This window comes from Sparus aurata, chromosome 8, assembly GCF_900880675.1.
Source record: "Sparus aurata chromosome 8, fSpaAur1.1, whole genome shotgun sequence".
Lineage (NCBI taxonomy): Eukaryota > Metazoa > Chordata > Actinopteri > Spariformes > Sparidae > Sparus > Sparus aurata.
In genome coordinates, this window is record NC_044194.1 from 30972349 (window position 1) to 30988846 (window position 16498).

At 39.7% G+C, this 16498-nt stretch overlaps 2 protein-coding genes across 2 annotated transcripts; one reads left to right on the forward strand and one right to left on the reverse strand.

The window, feature by feature from the left end:
• Window positions 1-2171: 2171 nt before the first annotated feature.
• On the forward strand, window positions 2172-7559 carry LOC115586035 (olfactomedin-like). The gene is made up of 5 exons (XM_030424784.1): window positions 2172-2228; window positions 2374-2535; window positions 2841-3053; window positions 3716-3848; window positions 6359-7559. The coding sequence occupies exons 1-5, from the start codon at window positions 2187-2189 to the stop codon at window positions 7204-7206; spliced, it is 1398 nt and encodes a 465-aa protein (XP_030280644.1). The 5' UTR covers window positions 2172-2186; the 3' UTR covers window positions 7207-7559.
• An 820-nt stretch (window positions 7560-8379) lies between these two features.
• On the reverse strand, window positions 8380-16097 carry LOC115586036 (olfactomedin-4-like). The gene is made up of 7 exons (XM_030424785.1): window positions 15941-16097; window positions 15680-15802; window positions 14095-14313; window positions 13628-13781; window positions 11428-11655; window positions 10384-10552; window positions 8380-9253 (listed from the first exon to the last, which is right to left on the reverse strand). Exons 1-7 carry the CDS (start codon window positions 15992-15994, stop codon window positions 8818-8820), a joined length of 1383 nt encoding a protein of 460 aa, XP_030280645.1. The 5' UTR covers window positions 15995-16097; the 3' UTR covers window positions 8380-8817.
• Window positions 16098-16498: the final 401 nt, after the last annotated feature.

Genomic DNA, 16498 nt, shown 5'->3' on the forward strand with positions numbered 1-16498 from the left:
GTTTAATTTACATAAAAAATGAAATTGCTCAAGTAATTATTTTTGTAGTTTCTGTGCATTTAACTTCTTTATATAAATTATGTATGGTATAGTTGATAACAATGAACCTTATTTTATAAACTCATCATGTCTGTTAAATCTTAATATGCATAATAAATACAAAGTAACAACACAAAAATATGGTAATATTCAGTGGTATTTTCACACATAAATTACTGACATGGCAAACTCGCAGGGGATTAAGATCAAAGATGTCTGCATTTAATATAAATTACTTATGCTCCCCAGTTATAGCTGTTTATGCTTATTCTGCAGCTTCTTACTGAAAACTGAGCTCAGTTTTCGGTCCACTTACTATGTTACATTGTGCTATTTGCAAGGTTCAAAATACGCTCTTCTCCCAGCAGACATTCAACAAAACTACTGCAACTCTATTCATAAAGCAGGTATTTTATGATCAAACCATTTTTCAGTTAAAAGTAGTTACACCATCACATAGATTCTTTTCTAATATGCTTTAATCTACAAACACTATTGCTGCACATATTATTCACTCTGTGATGAACTGTGATGAAGCGTTTGCCCCGGATAGATATGTTATTCCTGACCAGGTCCCACAGTTTACCATTTTAATCCTCTCTGTGCTGAAGCCACAGATCTCTTCTGTAACTGTCCATTGCTCTTCGGGACAAGAGACAGGCCTGTTGACTTCCTTAATAAAATGAGGATAAATATTTGACATTTATTATATTGTACATTGGGGGTTCAGGTTCTTATTTTGTAAACGGTCAGTGGAGGAAGCAGTCAACATGGGACTGCATATGCACATGGATCCTGTCTCGGAACTTCAGCTCTACATTCAACACAATCATCCCAGTATTACTCCACGCCATACTCACCGACCTCAATGTGCAAGCCACAAACTTCATTAGCCACATGAGGAAACAGGTGAGTTTCAGGAACGTCATATCGCCTCCCCCTAGTAATCAGTACTACCACCCCCCGATGATGTGTGCTTTCCCCACTGCTCTTCTCCCTTCACACAAAAGACTGCATCCATCTGAATACTCAACCACAAGTTCTGCTGTGCTCAGGTTTCTTGGATCTGCAAACTCCAAACACAGACAGCGTCATCTAAAAGGCCAAGCAGAGAATTTACTGATCTGCAGTGATCCAGTTGGTTCTCTGTCCATCATCATTTCAGCTTGTTCTTATCAGTATCTATTCCTGTGTAAATCCATTGAGAAGAATGAAACTGTACAATTATACATGCACATATACCTGACCAATAAAGCTGTTGATTCTGATTCTCTAGATAACCCGCTAATCCTGCAAACAATTGTTTCTAAGCATATTTTTGCATTATTATTTTCAATTATGATTTACGTAATAAAATGAAATTACTGCTGTCTGAGTTTTACTTTGTGACCTTTTCATCTCACTGCTTGCAACCTCGTACTCCCCTGTGTTACATGCCACAATTTCTTTGCCAGTAAACAGTATAATCCAGCCCCCTGCCATGCATCAATGTTGCTTTTCAGTCTCTTCTGCCTACACATGCCAGCCTGCTTGCACCTTTTAACTGCACCATTCCTGTAGATACTCGGCTACTTCTTTTAGGGCTAGCTAATTGTCATTAACTACTAAAATGTTTTTCTGCATTTGGGTCTTGCAGAGCAGCTAATAAACAAACAAATGAACAAATGAACAGTTAAATAAGTGATTTCCATGTACTAAATACATCTATAATGAACCAAATTGCAAAAACTCACTGCTGGTTGGTGAATGTCATTTCAACTAACACATTAAATGACATGACATTACATAAATGAATTAATAAATATGTTGTCATTACTGCACCGTTATCTTATATGGATGTTAAAAACAGGAGAAAATACTGTAAAAGGTATTGCAAAGAAGAAATGATAGCCAACAACCAAACAAGAATAAAATATATCAAAATGTGAAACCCCCGAGTAGACATTATTAGAGTTTCACATCCATCTGAGTGGTTTTAAAGCTCTGTTGTGACTCATCAGTGGCAAGAAGCATGTTGGGAATTCAGGAAAATGTGCCTTTGTTGTGATCGACATCATAAGAGAAAAAAAAAAAGAGGAAGAGTGGTGATTTCAGTAAGGACACCTCCTGTCCTCATCAGTCCACTATTCATTTCTCCAACTCTAAACATGCTGATGCTTCTCCTGCTGCTGCTGCTGCTGCTGCCATCAGTGAGTAACTCTTGATATACTAGTATTATAAACTAAGAATAAAAGTGTGACATTAGACTTGGGCGTTTTAAAAATACTTTTTGGGTCTTTTACTAATGCAGCCGCCTGACCATCTTTGTAAATCTTCTTTATCCATGTGTGACAGCAGGGTGATGGCCAGGCTCAGCATGTGTCAGGCCAGAAGAAGAATGGCTCCTGTGTGTGCCCGGTGGACTCCAAACTGTGGTCATTCCCTGTTGTGAAGTATGAGGCCGTGCTGCAGCAGGTTGAGACCTGTGAAGGATCTCTGAGCACGCTGCAGAAACAGGTGAGAACCAGAAAAATGTTGTGGGTGTGAGTCCAGTCCAGTCCAATTCCAACTCTGACTTGATGGATTATATGTATACACAGTAATACTAAGCCACACTACCCTGGTTAGAAACATTTCTGCTAATGTGACATTTTAACTAGATTGAAAAATTGTAAATCCTATTAATATTGATATTATTTCCATGTCTTGTAACTATGTGAGGGTACCCAGTTGAAAGAAGATTTCCAGATATATGAACTTGAAAGTGAAATCCTGAAAGCGTATAACATTTTTCAGGAGTTTTCGTCTGTTCTTTCTCGCAGGTGACTTTGTCCAGCCAGTTTGTCCCTCACTTCCAGGATCTGATTGAGAACCTGACGGCCCGGCTGGAGCCTCACCAGTACCTGCGCAACCGGGGGGTGTACACGGACCTGTCTCTACGCCTGCTGGGCCAGGAGCTCACCCAGCTGGAGACAGATGTCGGTGCCGTCCACAGCCAGCTTAACAACACCCAAACGCATAAACTCTCCAAAGAGGTAAAGCAGAACATGCAGTCAAGACACTTAGGTTATTTCTTAAGATGTAGAACAACCGCCTACATGAGTAACATGAAGGCAGTATTTGTTAAATTTTATCATATAGCTGATATAACTGGATCTAACCTGTGTGTATAGAATGTTGTATGCATGTGTGTGTGCGTGCGTGAACAACAAATCAGGATTAAAAGTATATTTATAGAATTGTTTAGTATACGAATATGCATTCCCCTTAAAATTAGTGGCCTAAGTGAATTAGGTTGTTTATACTACTATTTGTGCATGCAGCCAAATTACTTCTGATTTGCAGGTAAAAGTTATTCTCTATTGAATCGGCTATAATTGTTGTTGAAAGCCATATATTAAATATTGATTATATCAAAGTTAATTATCAACTTAAGAAAGAAAGAAAAAAAAAATCTTTAGTAAACAAACTGTTATTAGGTGAAAGGATGGGTACAGCTCTAAATCAGTATATGGAAGTAAGTAATCAGTATATGGAAGTAAGTAATAATAAGTGAAATACCTTAAAAGAAGCTTTTTTATTCTGTTTGTGTTTTTTCAAAATGACCAGAAGCAGTGGTTCCCTTTTAGATAGTGGAGCAGCAACGCAGTCCGCTATTGGCAATATTGATGTGTGTGTGTGTGTGTGTTTGTGTTAGGTGGAAAAACTGCGTACAGATGTTGATAAAATGCAAACGTCAGACATAATAAACATGAAGACTGTCAAAGAGAGACTGCGCTACCTGAAGAATGACGCTGAGTCCTGCAAGTCAATCCCCAAAGACTTCAGAAGTAAGTATGGTGAGTGTGTGTGTGTGTGTGTGTGTGTGTGTGTGTGCGTGCGTGCGTGCGTGCATGCATGCGTGCGTGTGTATATAAGAGAGGACTCACTCTTGCAATTAAGTGCTGTGAAGACATTATTATTGGGCCTCAATGGGCAATTAATCAATGGAAAATTTTAAATGGGAAATTATTAACTTGATTTTTGATCATGAAATTGTATTTGTCTGTATGTATGGTGGCTAAATATAAAAAAATAAAATGACAGGAATGAATGAATCAGAATTGTTCCAGAGTTGGACAGAAATGAGTGAAAATGGTCAAAAAATGTACTTCCTTAAAATGTACTCACTAAAAAAACTTTACTGATATGCAGACGTTGGGAAGGAACAAGTTGGAAGTTTCCTGCAATGTACTAAAGATATTGTCAACTATTGACTTGCACTATTGCAGCATTTAGCTGATCATTTTAGAACACACACACACGCGCACACACACACACACACACCTCGCAATGAAAAGAAAACCTGAAAGATGGCATTGAAACATTTGTATTTGATAAAGCTGTTTTGTCAAATTCCATAGAAAAATTTAGCGCAACCACAAATGATTGTTTTTATTTTTGGTGTTTTTTTAATGATAATCTTCAGATTTTTTGTCTTTGTTTTTCATTTTGTGTCGGAACCTACGTTGAGCTATGATGGCTTTCATTAGCCAACGTTAACGAGAGTGTGCCAGACAGTGACGGACTGGGAACAAAAAACGGCCCTGGCATTTTCACCACCAGCGGCCCATAGAAGGGGGGGTGCGCGTGGGCCGCACGTAAAGAACAGGCACTTTTGATAGCCCCGGTGATAGTAAACGTAAATTCCCAAGCTATAAACAACTACACACCAATACATAAAACACATTAATAAATCATCAGAGCCAGCCGCTCCATAATACAAACATGTCTTACCGTCACGCAGTCATCCATGTCTACCTCTTCATCCTCCTCTTGCTCATATTCCTCACTGTATTAGCGCTAGTGCTAGCTGAAGCTGCACTTGATTTTAAAAACAAATCAGTCGGTTTGCAGCATTTTTCACCGTCAACCAACAGTGCTCTCTGAGATTTCTCTATTTTTCTCCGCTCCCACCTTGTGTCGCTTGATACCTCGATTCATTTTTTTGCTAGCTTAAACTCAGTCAACTTCCAGCTTCCAACTTCCAACCTCCAACTTCCAACAACTCAGACGGTCCACTCGATTCAGTCTTGAAATTCCCAGAAGGCATTGCTTCATTTTAACTTTTGCAAACAACTATTCAAATAAAAAAATGCAGGTAGATTTGTTTTATTTCAAACCATGCACGTTTTTGAACATCTGAATAAGACATTTCGCTACAAAACAATGCAGAGTGATATAAAAGTTTGTAACTGTAGAAGGTAACCATGACTGTGATATAGAGACTCATATGTGGCATATAAAGAGTGATTAGATCGTTATGTTATTTAGTGACAAAACACATCATTATTATTATTTAGTTAAGTAGGCCTATTATTTGTCAGAGTTAACAGGCCGTTTTGTTTGTTTGTTTGCTTTTTTCCCTCTAATTTGTGGCCGCATTCAGCTCCGCTTTAGTTTTTATTATTTTTATTTATTCATTTATGGATTTGTGGCCACCTTTTGACGCAGCCGCTCCGCTTTATTTATTTATTTATTTAGCCTATTTATTCATTCGCGGCCGCGGCCGCCTATTGATGCAGCCTCTCCACTTTATTCATTTAATTATTTATTTATTTATTTGTGATGCGGCCGCAGTGGCATTTGCCCACATTGCCCAATGGCCATTCCATCCCTGGTGCCAGAGCAGCATAATGTTGGTTAAAACTTCACTTTAACTCAGCCACCTTTTACACGAAATCCCAACAGTAATGAGAAACAGATCTGACTTGTGGTTTCGGAGATTCAGGTAAAACGAGAAAGCGGTAAGCCAGTGTGTTAATATCAGAGCTGTGAGGAGTAGAGTTCTCAATGGGTCAGCCTGGCCCGACAAACCCGACCAGACCAATGACCCAATGAGCCGGGTCAGGTCGGGCCTCGGGCTTCCTTTTTTATAAAACACATTTCTTGCAGGTTGTAAATTATATATTGTTTGTTGTGATTCATCGCTGTTCACGTGTGGTGAAGAGTAAGTCTGGCTGCTTGCTTCATGGGCAGACGCAGACGCAGACCTGACACCGCTGCGTAAAGGCCTGGGGTACAATTCATGCTGGTGTGTCCGGCTGCGTCGGGTTCGGGCTTAAAAACCTGGACAACCTTGGACATTTGCATTAACCCAGAACTTGTGGGTGATGGTTTAGGGATAAGAATTACAGCATCAACATTTTATGTTTGTTTTTTTTTATTTTCTGTGTTGTCCCCCAGCCACTTCTGAAACCCAACCTATGCAACTAGGCAGAAATACTAAAAGAGTAATGCTTTAGAATGTACTGTACATCCACCAGATCCTAAGACCCTTCTCATCTCTCTCTGTTTTCAGGCCAGAGCAGCCACTGCCTCAAGGGCCTGATCACCAGCATTAGTGAGCCTGTCACAACCAAGGTCAGTCCCCATGACAAGAGCTACATCTCTGGTTCATGGGGCAAACAGGCCCAGGTGGACAGTGAGGAACAGAGGAACAGTTACTGGGTTCAGCCTCTGGTCAGTGGTCACAAATGGGGCAACTCTGTGCGCGTCTACCAAAGCTACAATGACTTCATGAAATCTGCCAAGCACAAGGACTTTACCTTGGCTCCATCTTACAGTCATGCCCACAGCATTGAGGGTCCCAGTGCTGTTCTATATGGTGAAGCACTGTACTATCACTGCTACAGCTCTGCAGATGTCTGCCGCTACGACCTGAAGAGCAAAGCTGTTCAACAGGTGACACTTCCAGGCAACGGCGTGGGTTACAGCAACAAGTTCCCGTACTGTTACTATGCCTGCCGTGACAACAGTGATGTGGACATTGAGGCAGATGAGACAGGACTATGGGCCCTCTATGCCACTGTCGGTAACCATGGTAATCTCGTAGTGAGTCGGCTAGTGTGGGATAGCGAGGCTCAGACCATCAATGTGACACAGACGTGGGAGACAAGGCAGTTCAAAAAGGCAGTGAGCAATGCTTTCATGGTGTGCGGTGTGCTGTATGCAACTCGTTACGTTGATGAGTACCGTGAGGAGGTGTTCTACGCTTTTGACACGGCAACAGGCAAAGAGGACAACTCACTTGCACTGCCACTGGAGAAGGTATCTAAAGGAGTGGCCAGTCTGAGTTATAACCCAACCGACAAGCAGATATACATATACAATGATGGATATCTACTGGCCTACCAGGCCCACTTCTGATCTTAAACTGTTCTAATGTTGTATTTGACTTTTAAGAGCGATTTCCATGTTAGCCATGGTTCTCAGAACTTTTTCAACAAGAAACACACATGAATAGAGAAGTCCAACTCACAATGTGTAAAACTATATAACATATCATGATATGATATCACAATCATCCATGAGGTTAGCAATTATTAGCAGCCAGGTTCTACATGTCTCTACAATTTTTAAGACAAATCATACACTGTTTACTGTAACAAATGTTTGTTATGTAGCGCTGTTACACTGGATGGAATTAAATTGTATAAATGACCGTATAAACATTTTATGACCTCATTAAATTTAATACGATTGATTTTCCCCCCCAAAAATACAGTCATTATGTTTTTGTTGTAATTGTAGCCTGGAGTGCCAAGACAGCCACGCTTAAAGCTCTGTGAGGCTGTTTTCAGGTAACTGCTAATGTCAGTGTGCTCACATGCACAATGACATAGATAACCTGCTGATGTTAAGAAGGAAATGATAACTATGTTTACTTTCTTATTTTAGTATGGTAGCATGCTGACTTTAGCTACTTCTTAGCTATTTCAGTCTTGCCCGATAGGTGAGTCTACTGACACTGTCATCCCTCTAGCGAGATGTCTACTAGCATGGCACCAACACTCAAACATTAACTTCAGTTTTCAACCACGTATTACACTCATCTTTAACTGAATTTTGGGGAGAATTTCAGGGTAACATTACTTTATTGCTAAAATACTGGCTGCATTATCAACCCAAAAAGGTAATATTAGTTAAGAAGGTAAGTCCTAACTGAGAATCAAGTTCATGGTTAGGAACTGACAGTAAAAGATTGAGCTGGCAGTGATACCAGCCCACTAGTGGTGGTTAAATATAATAACAAGTGAACTTTCATGCTGCTGAAGTACTGTTGTTCACTTTATATACTATACTCATAGTACTACATGAAAATCAAAACACTGCGAGGGTCTGAATTAGTTATATTTTTTCTAGTTATTCTGCCACACTGTACATTTACGTTCAGCTTTCACTAGCTTGGTTATTTTAATGTAATTATTTTCTAAGAAGATACACCTCATGGCTACATTTAACTCGTAGATCATACTATATAATGTTACTTCATTTGACTTGGTGGATAACAGATTAAGCCTGAGCAAAGGACAGCAAAGAGCATTTTCAACATTAACTTTAATGACCAAGTATGTGTACATGGACAAGGGATTTGACTTTTAACAATTATCTTAATGTGCTTCTATGGAAAGGACATAAACAGAACAAGAACAACAGAGTTGAACATATAGGCTAAAGATAGACAGGACTATCATGTATACAAGTATGTGAAAAAATAGATTGTGAATATGCATATATGTATGAAGCCTTTATTTATCTAGTGCATCTATTACACCAGTCCCAGATAGACAAAATGATTGCAGTCCAGATCTTGTCCACATCAGACATATCATCACCACAGCAATGGTCCAGATCTGGGCCATATTTAGTATATTCAGTTAGTACTTGGCTGACATGGTCATGCTATAGCCAGCCTCAGATCTGACAAACCCTTATTGAAATACAAGCTTTTATAGAAGATGTTGTTGCATTATCTTTTTATGAAAACAGAACCTTATAGGAGACCATGTAGGTGTCACAATAGGCATGTAGCATCTGGTCCACAGGGCTGTAGTTCAGGGACAAAATGTTGGGATACATCTTTTTGATGAAGATGCCAAGGTTGAACCTCTCTTCCCCAGTGGTAGTGTCAAAAGAATAGAAGATCTCCTCAGCTTCTTTGTCGACATACCGTGTTGCATAGAGCACACCACACACCATAAAGGTGTTGGTTATGCCCTGCTTGTAGACCGAGGTGCGCCAGGTTTGGTTTAGTCTGAGCTGTTCATCATCCTCCAGCTTGGCCAACACCAGGTTGCCAAAGTCCTGGTTGGTGGTGTAGATCACCCAGACACCTGACTCATCCGTAGCAAGGTCCAGGTCTGTGAACGGGTAGCATTCATCAAGGTGGCAGAAGTTACCCTTTGAGTTATACCTGAAAAACACAGAGGACAGAAGTGATGTTTCCCTTTAAGAAATTACAATTTTACCCCGGTTCGATTCTGGCCGGAGGTCCTTTGTTGCATGTCACCTCCCCCTCTCTCTCCCATGTTTCCTCTCTGTCTACTGCTAATAAAGGTGTCTATGCCACAAAAAAAAAGAAATTACAATTTTGAAAATACTGTATGTGCATACTGTATGTAAACAGTGAAAATCTGTATCTTAGTAGTTTTCTTCGGCTCATTATGCTACAGTATGCTGTGACTTGGTATATTAGTCATTTTAAATGTATATTAATCTTTTACAAAGTCTTGTTTATTGTTCTCATAAAACTTCAGAATTCAAAACTTTAAGAAAATATGAAAGATGTCATGACTTGCGGATGCATCACTCCTGGCATCAACAACACCAATTCAAACAATAGCTGTTTTTATACTGGGCAGCAAGCCGCCAATTTGGCCATCTTTTTTGCGGCTAGGTCCGTGGATTTAGACAGAGGGCTGTAAATTGGGGGTCTGTTTTGGTCCAGCAATTTGCTGCCTCGGAGGGTACACTAATTTTTACCTCGAGTGCTATCTAAATCCGAGGCTTCAATGTGCCGGCAATTTCTTGAGATGTGCTGAGGCTTCAATGAAACTGCACTGTTGTGTGACACAGTGACAGGGAGTTTTAAAGCCAGGAAACAGCTGATCACAGTAGTCAGTCCATCACTTCATCCGTGGATGTCAAGATGAGCAACTGGACAGCCGCTGAGATCCAGGAGATGCATCGTCTTCTTGGTCTCTGTAGCTGTTTGGTTGTGTCCGCTTGTTGTTGTAGCGGCAAGCTACGAATGGTCGCTACTTTCAAATTAAAAGCCCCTCGCTAAGAACCCAGTTCTAAACTCCAATGGGGTGCAATGTACAGCTCTTATTTTGAAGACAAATTCATTGTCACTGTTCACTGCCCAAATTCATGCTTCACGTCACGTCACATGTTTATGCCTACCCCAGTGGCGGCTTTTGAAAAAGGAGGACTATTACGCCTCCCTTTTAGATAGAAAAGGCGGCACATTGTGGCCCTTACCTTGGAGCAAATGTGCCGCCTTTTCTATCTAAAAAGGGCTAATGAAGCACCGTACTGTACCTGGTGCCTTTGGGTAGTTTCATGTTGGTCACAGTTTTGGAGGTGAGGTTGAATCGACAAACTTCATCTTGGTTGTAACAGTTGTAGTACAAGGCCCCTCTATACATCACAACATTTGGACCCTGGATGGTATTGGTGGTTGGGTTTGCAGAGTGGATCAGGACATTACCTGGAAGAACAAGATGAAGAAGAAGACGCAAGAGGAGTTGAGCCTATAATTAGTTATTAGGGATTTACTGGTATGTTTTTTTAGGGCTGACACTGATAATTAGTAATCCAGGAGACAGATAAACAATATTTAGAATCAATATGTATCTCCGAGTTATCAGAATCAGAAACAGAAATACTTTATTGATCCCCAAGGGGATATTGCTTTCTTTACAGCTGCTCCCATTCAAAAGTCTTGCAGAAAAATAGAAACTATATATAAGCAAGAATAATAAAAACAGAACAAAATATAAGAAACATATATAAGAAATTCTACTAGAAATATATCTATATATACAGTGTAATACATAATGCTACAGTTGTAGCTGCATTAAAAATTAAATTCAAAGTGTCGACATTTTTATGAATTAGTGATGGAATGAAGCTCAATTTACTGATGGGGGGAGGCAGTGTTTTCATTGTGTGAATCACTTTGTATTACTTTGCTGAAGGGAGAGTGCTATAAAAATAATGTCAGATTAACTCATTGATAGGTGTCCTGGTTCAAATCAGACTCCAAAACTGAGCAGCGGCCTACTCATACACATCAGCTGACTTTTTATTAGTCTGGTGCAGTGCAATGCATTCTGGTTAATGTAGGTTTTTGGTTGCACTGGGTTACAGATTACTTCATCACATGAACACACAGTGTAGCATATTTTGGCTAAATCCCACATACACAATGTCAATTAATCTATGGTTAAAAATAGTCCCCAATCAAAAAGGCTTTAATACATCTTCCTGTAGATTAGAAGATAATAATGCACAATCATGCACACTGACAGGTTGTACATTTTTAACATAAACACTTAAAACTACAACATAAGAGTTCTATACCTGGGGTGCTCACCCCACCAACGAAAGCGCTCAGGCTGGAGTAGAGACGGACATAGTTGGAGTGTTTGTTGCCGGAGGTCAACAACACCAGCCAATGCCAGCTCTCCTTCCCAGCCTCTGGTTTGGGATCCCGACCCCAGGCTCCATACTTGTAGGACCCAGGATATTCTCCTGCTGTGGACACCCTCGGCCCGGAAATGTTCCGAAACTGACCGTGAGGACAGTTACCTTGGGAGACAATACAAAATTAATCAGAGACCAAAATATTGCTGAGGTAGGGAGACTGAATAAATTAAGCTGGTCCAGTAAGATGTCCACTGGTTGATAATGACATCCTAATTGTGGTGTTAAAGCTTCCTGCAGTTTATTTATAGCCTACATTAGCTTCAAAGTGTGTGTGTGTGTGTGTGTGTGTGTGTGTGTGTGTGTGTGTGTGCGTGCGTGTGTGTGTGTGTGTGTGTGTGTGCAGTGCGTGTGTGTTCACAGCTGTGAGTGATCTCATTTTAAGTGTGACTCTGGTGCAGACACAATAAACACAAAACCAAAACAAAATCAGATATTGGGTGTGATATAAAGGTTAAGGTCACAACTGATACTGCGCATTTGGGGTGTAAAGATGAAGGGATATGAATTGGAAATATTATTCTAAAATGAAATATATGAGTACATAAATGTGCGGCCCCTGGATCGACATAAACGCACTGAGGATGAGAATCATGGATGTTATTAAATAATTTAACCGCTAACTGTTCTGCACAGGGTTCCTGAATCTCATTTAAGGTTCAAGTTCAGAGCTAGTTTGGAAGACATTTGGATTTTTAAGGAAGGAAGGAAAAGTGGACCAAAGTCTCTCCCTTTGTCAGATCAGTACAACAGCAATTAAGTTCACCAGCAGCGCAACGGTGGAGACCTGGAGAGACGGTATGCAGGCAGGAAGAGTATGTGGATGGTAGTTTGGCTTGTATGATCAAGAAAATGCAAGACAAAGACACGAATATCAGGTACTTCTCCTCCTTCAACTCGACGAGGTGTAAGGTAATCATAATGTTACTACTCACCTGTTAATGGGCATGGCTGTGTGAGATAGTTTATACTACTACTACTATAATGTCAAAATGTTTGTTAATGCAGCAAGCCTTTTGGTGTCTGTCTATATTGCAAAAGTCGCAATCACAGTCATTTTTGGCAACAACCTGTGAGTAAAAGAGAATAATGATGTGTGACAGGGCAACCAATCATAGTTCTCATTGCTGCACTTTCAAAATCACATCACCTTGAAGTAACAATAATACTTGGGGGTCCCTGGTCTGTTGTGAAATATGGCAGACATACTTGTTTAAAGACCAGGGTACCCCAAGCACTATTGCCAACTCATCAGTAAGAAAATTCACTATTGGCTGTCCTAAAAGTCACTAGAAGTTGCCAAATTACATCATCACCCAATTTGCATAATTGCTGATGTGCATGTAATTTTAATGGACGTTGTAGGAGAGAGGAATAATGTAATGGGAGAGACAAAAGTGAGCAAAAACCCACTTTAATATATTTAGAACTACAAATTAACTTATTTTAGTGCAGTGATATATTTTAAACAAAGAAAATGTTACATTTACATCCTGCCTTGACTATAAGCTGGGATCAACCAGCAGCAGCTTTTTGCACGCGTGATTCATTTGCAGTCTGGCCTCTGAGGGTTGAACATTTCCTGCTCTGACTGCAGCTGGGTGGGGCTGTTGTGCACGGACTGGGCCGTCTGTGAGGCTTTGGGATGGGGAGGGGCCCACAGCAGCACATGCTGCTTGCTGAGAAGAGTAAGAACAATATGTGCTTTCACGTCAGAGTCTCCAGAAGTCTCCAGTACCACCAGAAAAGGTTACTACATTTGGCACTCGTGGTTTTTGAAAAAGAGTGGTTAGAAGGGTCTGAAAACTCACTAAATTTGGCGACAAAGTCACTAAGTTGGCAACACTGACCTCAAGTACTGCCACTTTTATAGAAGTGAGTAGAGATTTGTAGTAGAGGTAGGGAGAGGTGCACAACCCTACTGCTCAGGTAAAATATCAAGCAACTAAATATCAAGTTGCAAAATGTATCATAAGTGAACTATACATATATAGAAACAATTATAAAATAACAAGAATCTGGTGGTTTCCAGTCGCAGTCATAGAGAAGTAATGTGTAGTGTGTTCCTGCGACAAACCATGTGGAGGCTCAGTGGTGTTGGTGAAGGGGAGGACTGTATTTCTGCACTGGTCCAGGTCTCTCCTAAGACGCCGGTTGTCTAATTTTCCCCTCACCACCTGCATGGTGTCGTATGACTCCAGCTCCTGCATCTCTGCTTTCAGGTCCGTCAGCTGATAGACAGCAACAGGACAGACATCCCACATATAAGACAGTTGATTCAGTATGTAAGATAAATCTAGTAAAGACATTGTACCTATGAAGTTTGAACTTAAGTTACAGCCTGTTCATTGTATTAGATTTAGCTTTTGGCGAGGCATTTCATTATGGTTGCAACAAGTGATGTTCTGCAATTTGTATTTTTGTAATTTGTTAAAATGTTTAACAACTGGGCTGCTCACTTGATTCTTGTATTAAACTTGTTTAAACTACTGATTCTCATGCCATTTCTAATGTCAGTGTTGTGCAGCTCGAGTGTGAGTTGACCTTTGTATTGGTAACATGAGTAAGATGCTCGTTTTCCAGGATGGTGTTGTTAAGCCTGGCGATGAGCTCCTGGATATCCGTCAGTTCATTTTGGACCACTTGCAGGCTGATAACTCCATAGAGCTCTCCATCATCCTCCCTCTCTAGGGTCGACACATCTTCCTCTAGCCGGGGCAGACGTCGTTCCAAACCCATCAGCAGACTCTCCAGCTCCAGAGTCTGCAGAGAGAGGAGACACCACTCAGGACTCCTTCAACATCAACGCATACACACAGGGATCTGGGTTTGTCTTTTTATCATCATTCATTTTATTATTATTATTATTATTATTATTATTATTATTATTATTATTATTATTATTATTATTATTATTATCATTATTGTTATTAATTGTACAACTGCAGAGAGAGGTAGTGCTCTCTACACTTTGGTTTAGAAAATAATGCGTACCTGTAAGTCTAAAGTTGATTAACTGTCAAATAATCTTCTTTCTAGCTTTGTTCATACATTTCTTGTAGGTCTGGAACAATGTGCTTACCTCCCAATTAGATACCATCGCCAACTTTGGGTGTTGATTAGGTATTGTGAGTCAGTGTTACGATCATTGCAATTTCTTTTTTTAACATCTACATGGAAAAGATTGAATAATACACTTTTGCAGACTGTTTATCGTGAATCATATTACTAAAAACAATGCACATCACATGTCAGTCAGTCTCTGAGTTTTATTTCAGCAACATCACTGCTACACTTCGTAAAAAAGTAGTAAATGAAATACTACTGCCTCATTAAGCTGTTCCTACTTAGCTTTTGTCATAACAAAGCGATGTGTACAGCACAAATTTGAGACTTAAACTATAAGTGTTTTTACATTAAGCACGTGAAGTAAAATGGATCGTTTGTTACGATAATATCATGCTTGTGATGCTAATTTCAGCTGGCACATTGATACTAAATGCCATTATTTGCTGACAAAGACCAAGTGATTCAGTAATTCATTAATTCATTAGAAAAAGAAACACCATACTTCGGAGAAATCATTTTTTTCAACTCCTAATTGCCAGGGTAAATCTTATGTCTTAGTTGAAAAATATGTGGAGAATTTGATGCTTCTACCGTAGTAATTCAGGTATAGGTTAAACTGTTTGTTTTTGCATACCTATACTTATACATTGTATGCTGTAGTGTACTCATGTTTTAATTACTTAATGGTAGCATGCACTCAAGTACACAAATCATGTACATCTATCCCTGTGAGGACCCCTTATTTAGTCTCATACCCCCTGACCCTGACCATAACTTAAGCCTTATTCTAACCTTTACTTTCAGTCCAAGTCATATGCTCCGTTAAAGGTCTCTCCAAGAATGAGGACTCGCCAAAATGTCCTCACTTTAAAAAATGTCCTTACTTCGTAAGTGAAAACCAAGTACACACACGCAATTCAATTTAATGTATGCATACTGTGGTCATATACTCAGAGATATGACACCTCCTGGCGAGGCTTTGCATATATTATTCATTCATATATATCACATGTTTTTTTTTTTAGTCAAGCACCTCATCATCAACAATATTTAAAGTTACCTTCTGTGGGGTGATGTTAGTGTTACATCTTGATGCATTGTCCTCCACTGTGCTGAGTTTGTCATGTGGGAATGCCCTCTCTGAATTAGCGAACTCACAAAAACAATTTTCACCTGAAGGTGCCTGAAATAAAAAAAATCAAGCATGCCATGTAAACAATTACTAAGTACCAAAGATATATGTGTATACAATTGAAATGGCCAGATCATTTGTCAAAATATTTCAGGGGATGAGAGTCATCCAATAAAACTCTTTTCTTACCTGTAGGGTGAGGGTGATCAGAGCACTCAGAGGAAAGATCACATACAGCTTCATGGTGGATCAGAGAGCGGAGCTCGATGAAACAGTCCCTGATCACAGTTCAAATATGACTGCAGCAGCAGCTTCTTACTTATGACACTCACACTAACTTCTGCATGTGAGTAAGTGAATGTGTATGTCTGTTTGGCATTTGTGCATGTGTGTTATGTGTCATGTTTCCTTCAGAATGTGATCACTTCCTCCATGGGCTTCAGATTGCAGCAGAACAGGGTATTTTTTACATGGAGTAAAATGAAAAAAATATTTTGAACTAAGATTTGGGGAAAATCCTGTCTTTAGGGTGGCTGTGACTGAAAAAGTGAAAAACACAAATTTCCAAGAAACCCCAAACAACAGGCGTGGTGACAAATAACGTTTTTAATCTGACCAAAAATTAAAACAGGTCAAAAGCGTTTAAGTGTTTAATTACTTCGGACTAAAGTCTTGTTTTTAATTAATGATGACTAAAGTCAAAATGTCATACAAGATAATGTTAATATACTTTTTGAAAATATTGTA

Excerpts from the sequence above, each read along its gene's own strand:
- LOC115586035 (XM_030424784.1), top strand. The coding sequence starts at position 2,187 with ATGCTGATGCTTCTCCTGCTGCTGCTGCTGCTGCTGCCATCA. Across the intron at positions 2,229-2,373 it reads TGCTGCTGCTGCTGCCATCA|CAGGGTGATGGCCAGGCTCA; the intron begins GTGAGTAACTCT and ends CATGTGTGACAG. Across the intron at positions 3,054-3,715 it reads CGCATAAACTCTCCAAAGAG|GTGGAAAAACTGCGTACAGA; the intron begins GTAAAGCAGAAC and ends TGTTTGTGTTAG.
- LOC115586036 (XM_030424785.1), bottom strand. The coding sequence starts at position 15,994 with ATGAAGCTGTATGTGATCTTTCCTCTGAGTGCTCTGATCACCCTCACC. Across the intron at positions 15,803-15,940 it reads TGATCACCCTCACCCTACAG|GCACCTTCAGGTGAAAATTG; the intron begins GTAAGAAAAGAG and ends TTTTTATTTCAG. Across the intron at positions 11,656-13,627 it reads CACCACTGAGCCTCCACATG|GTAACTGTCCTCACGGTCAG; the intron begins GTTTGTCGCAGG and ends TTGTCTCCCAAG.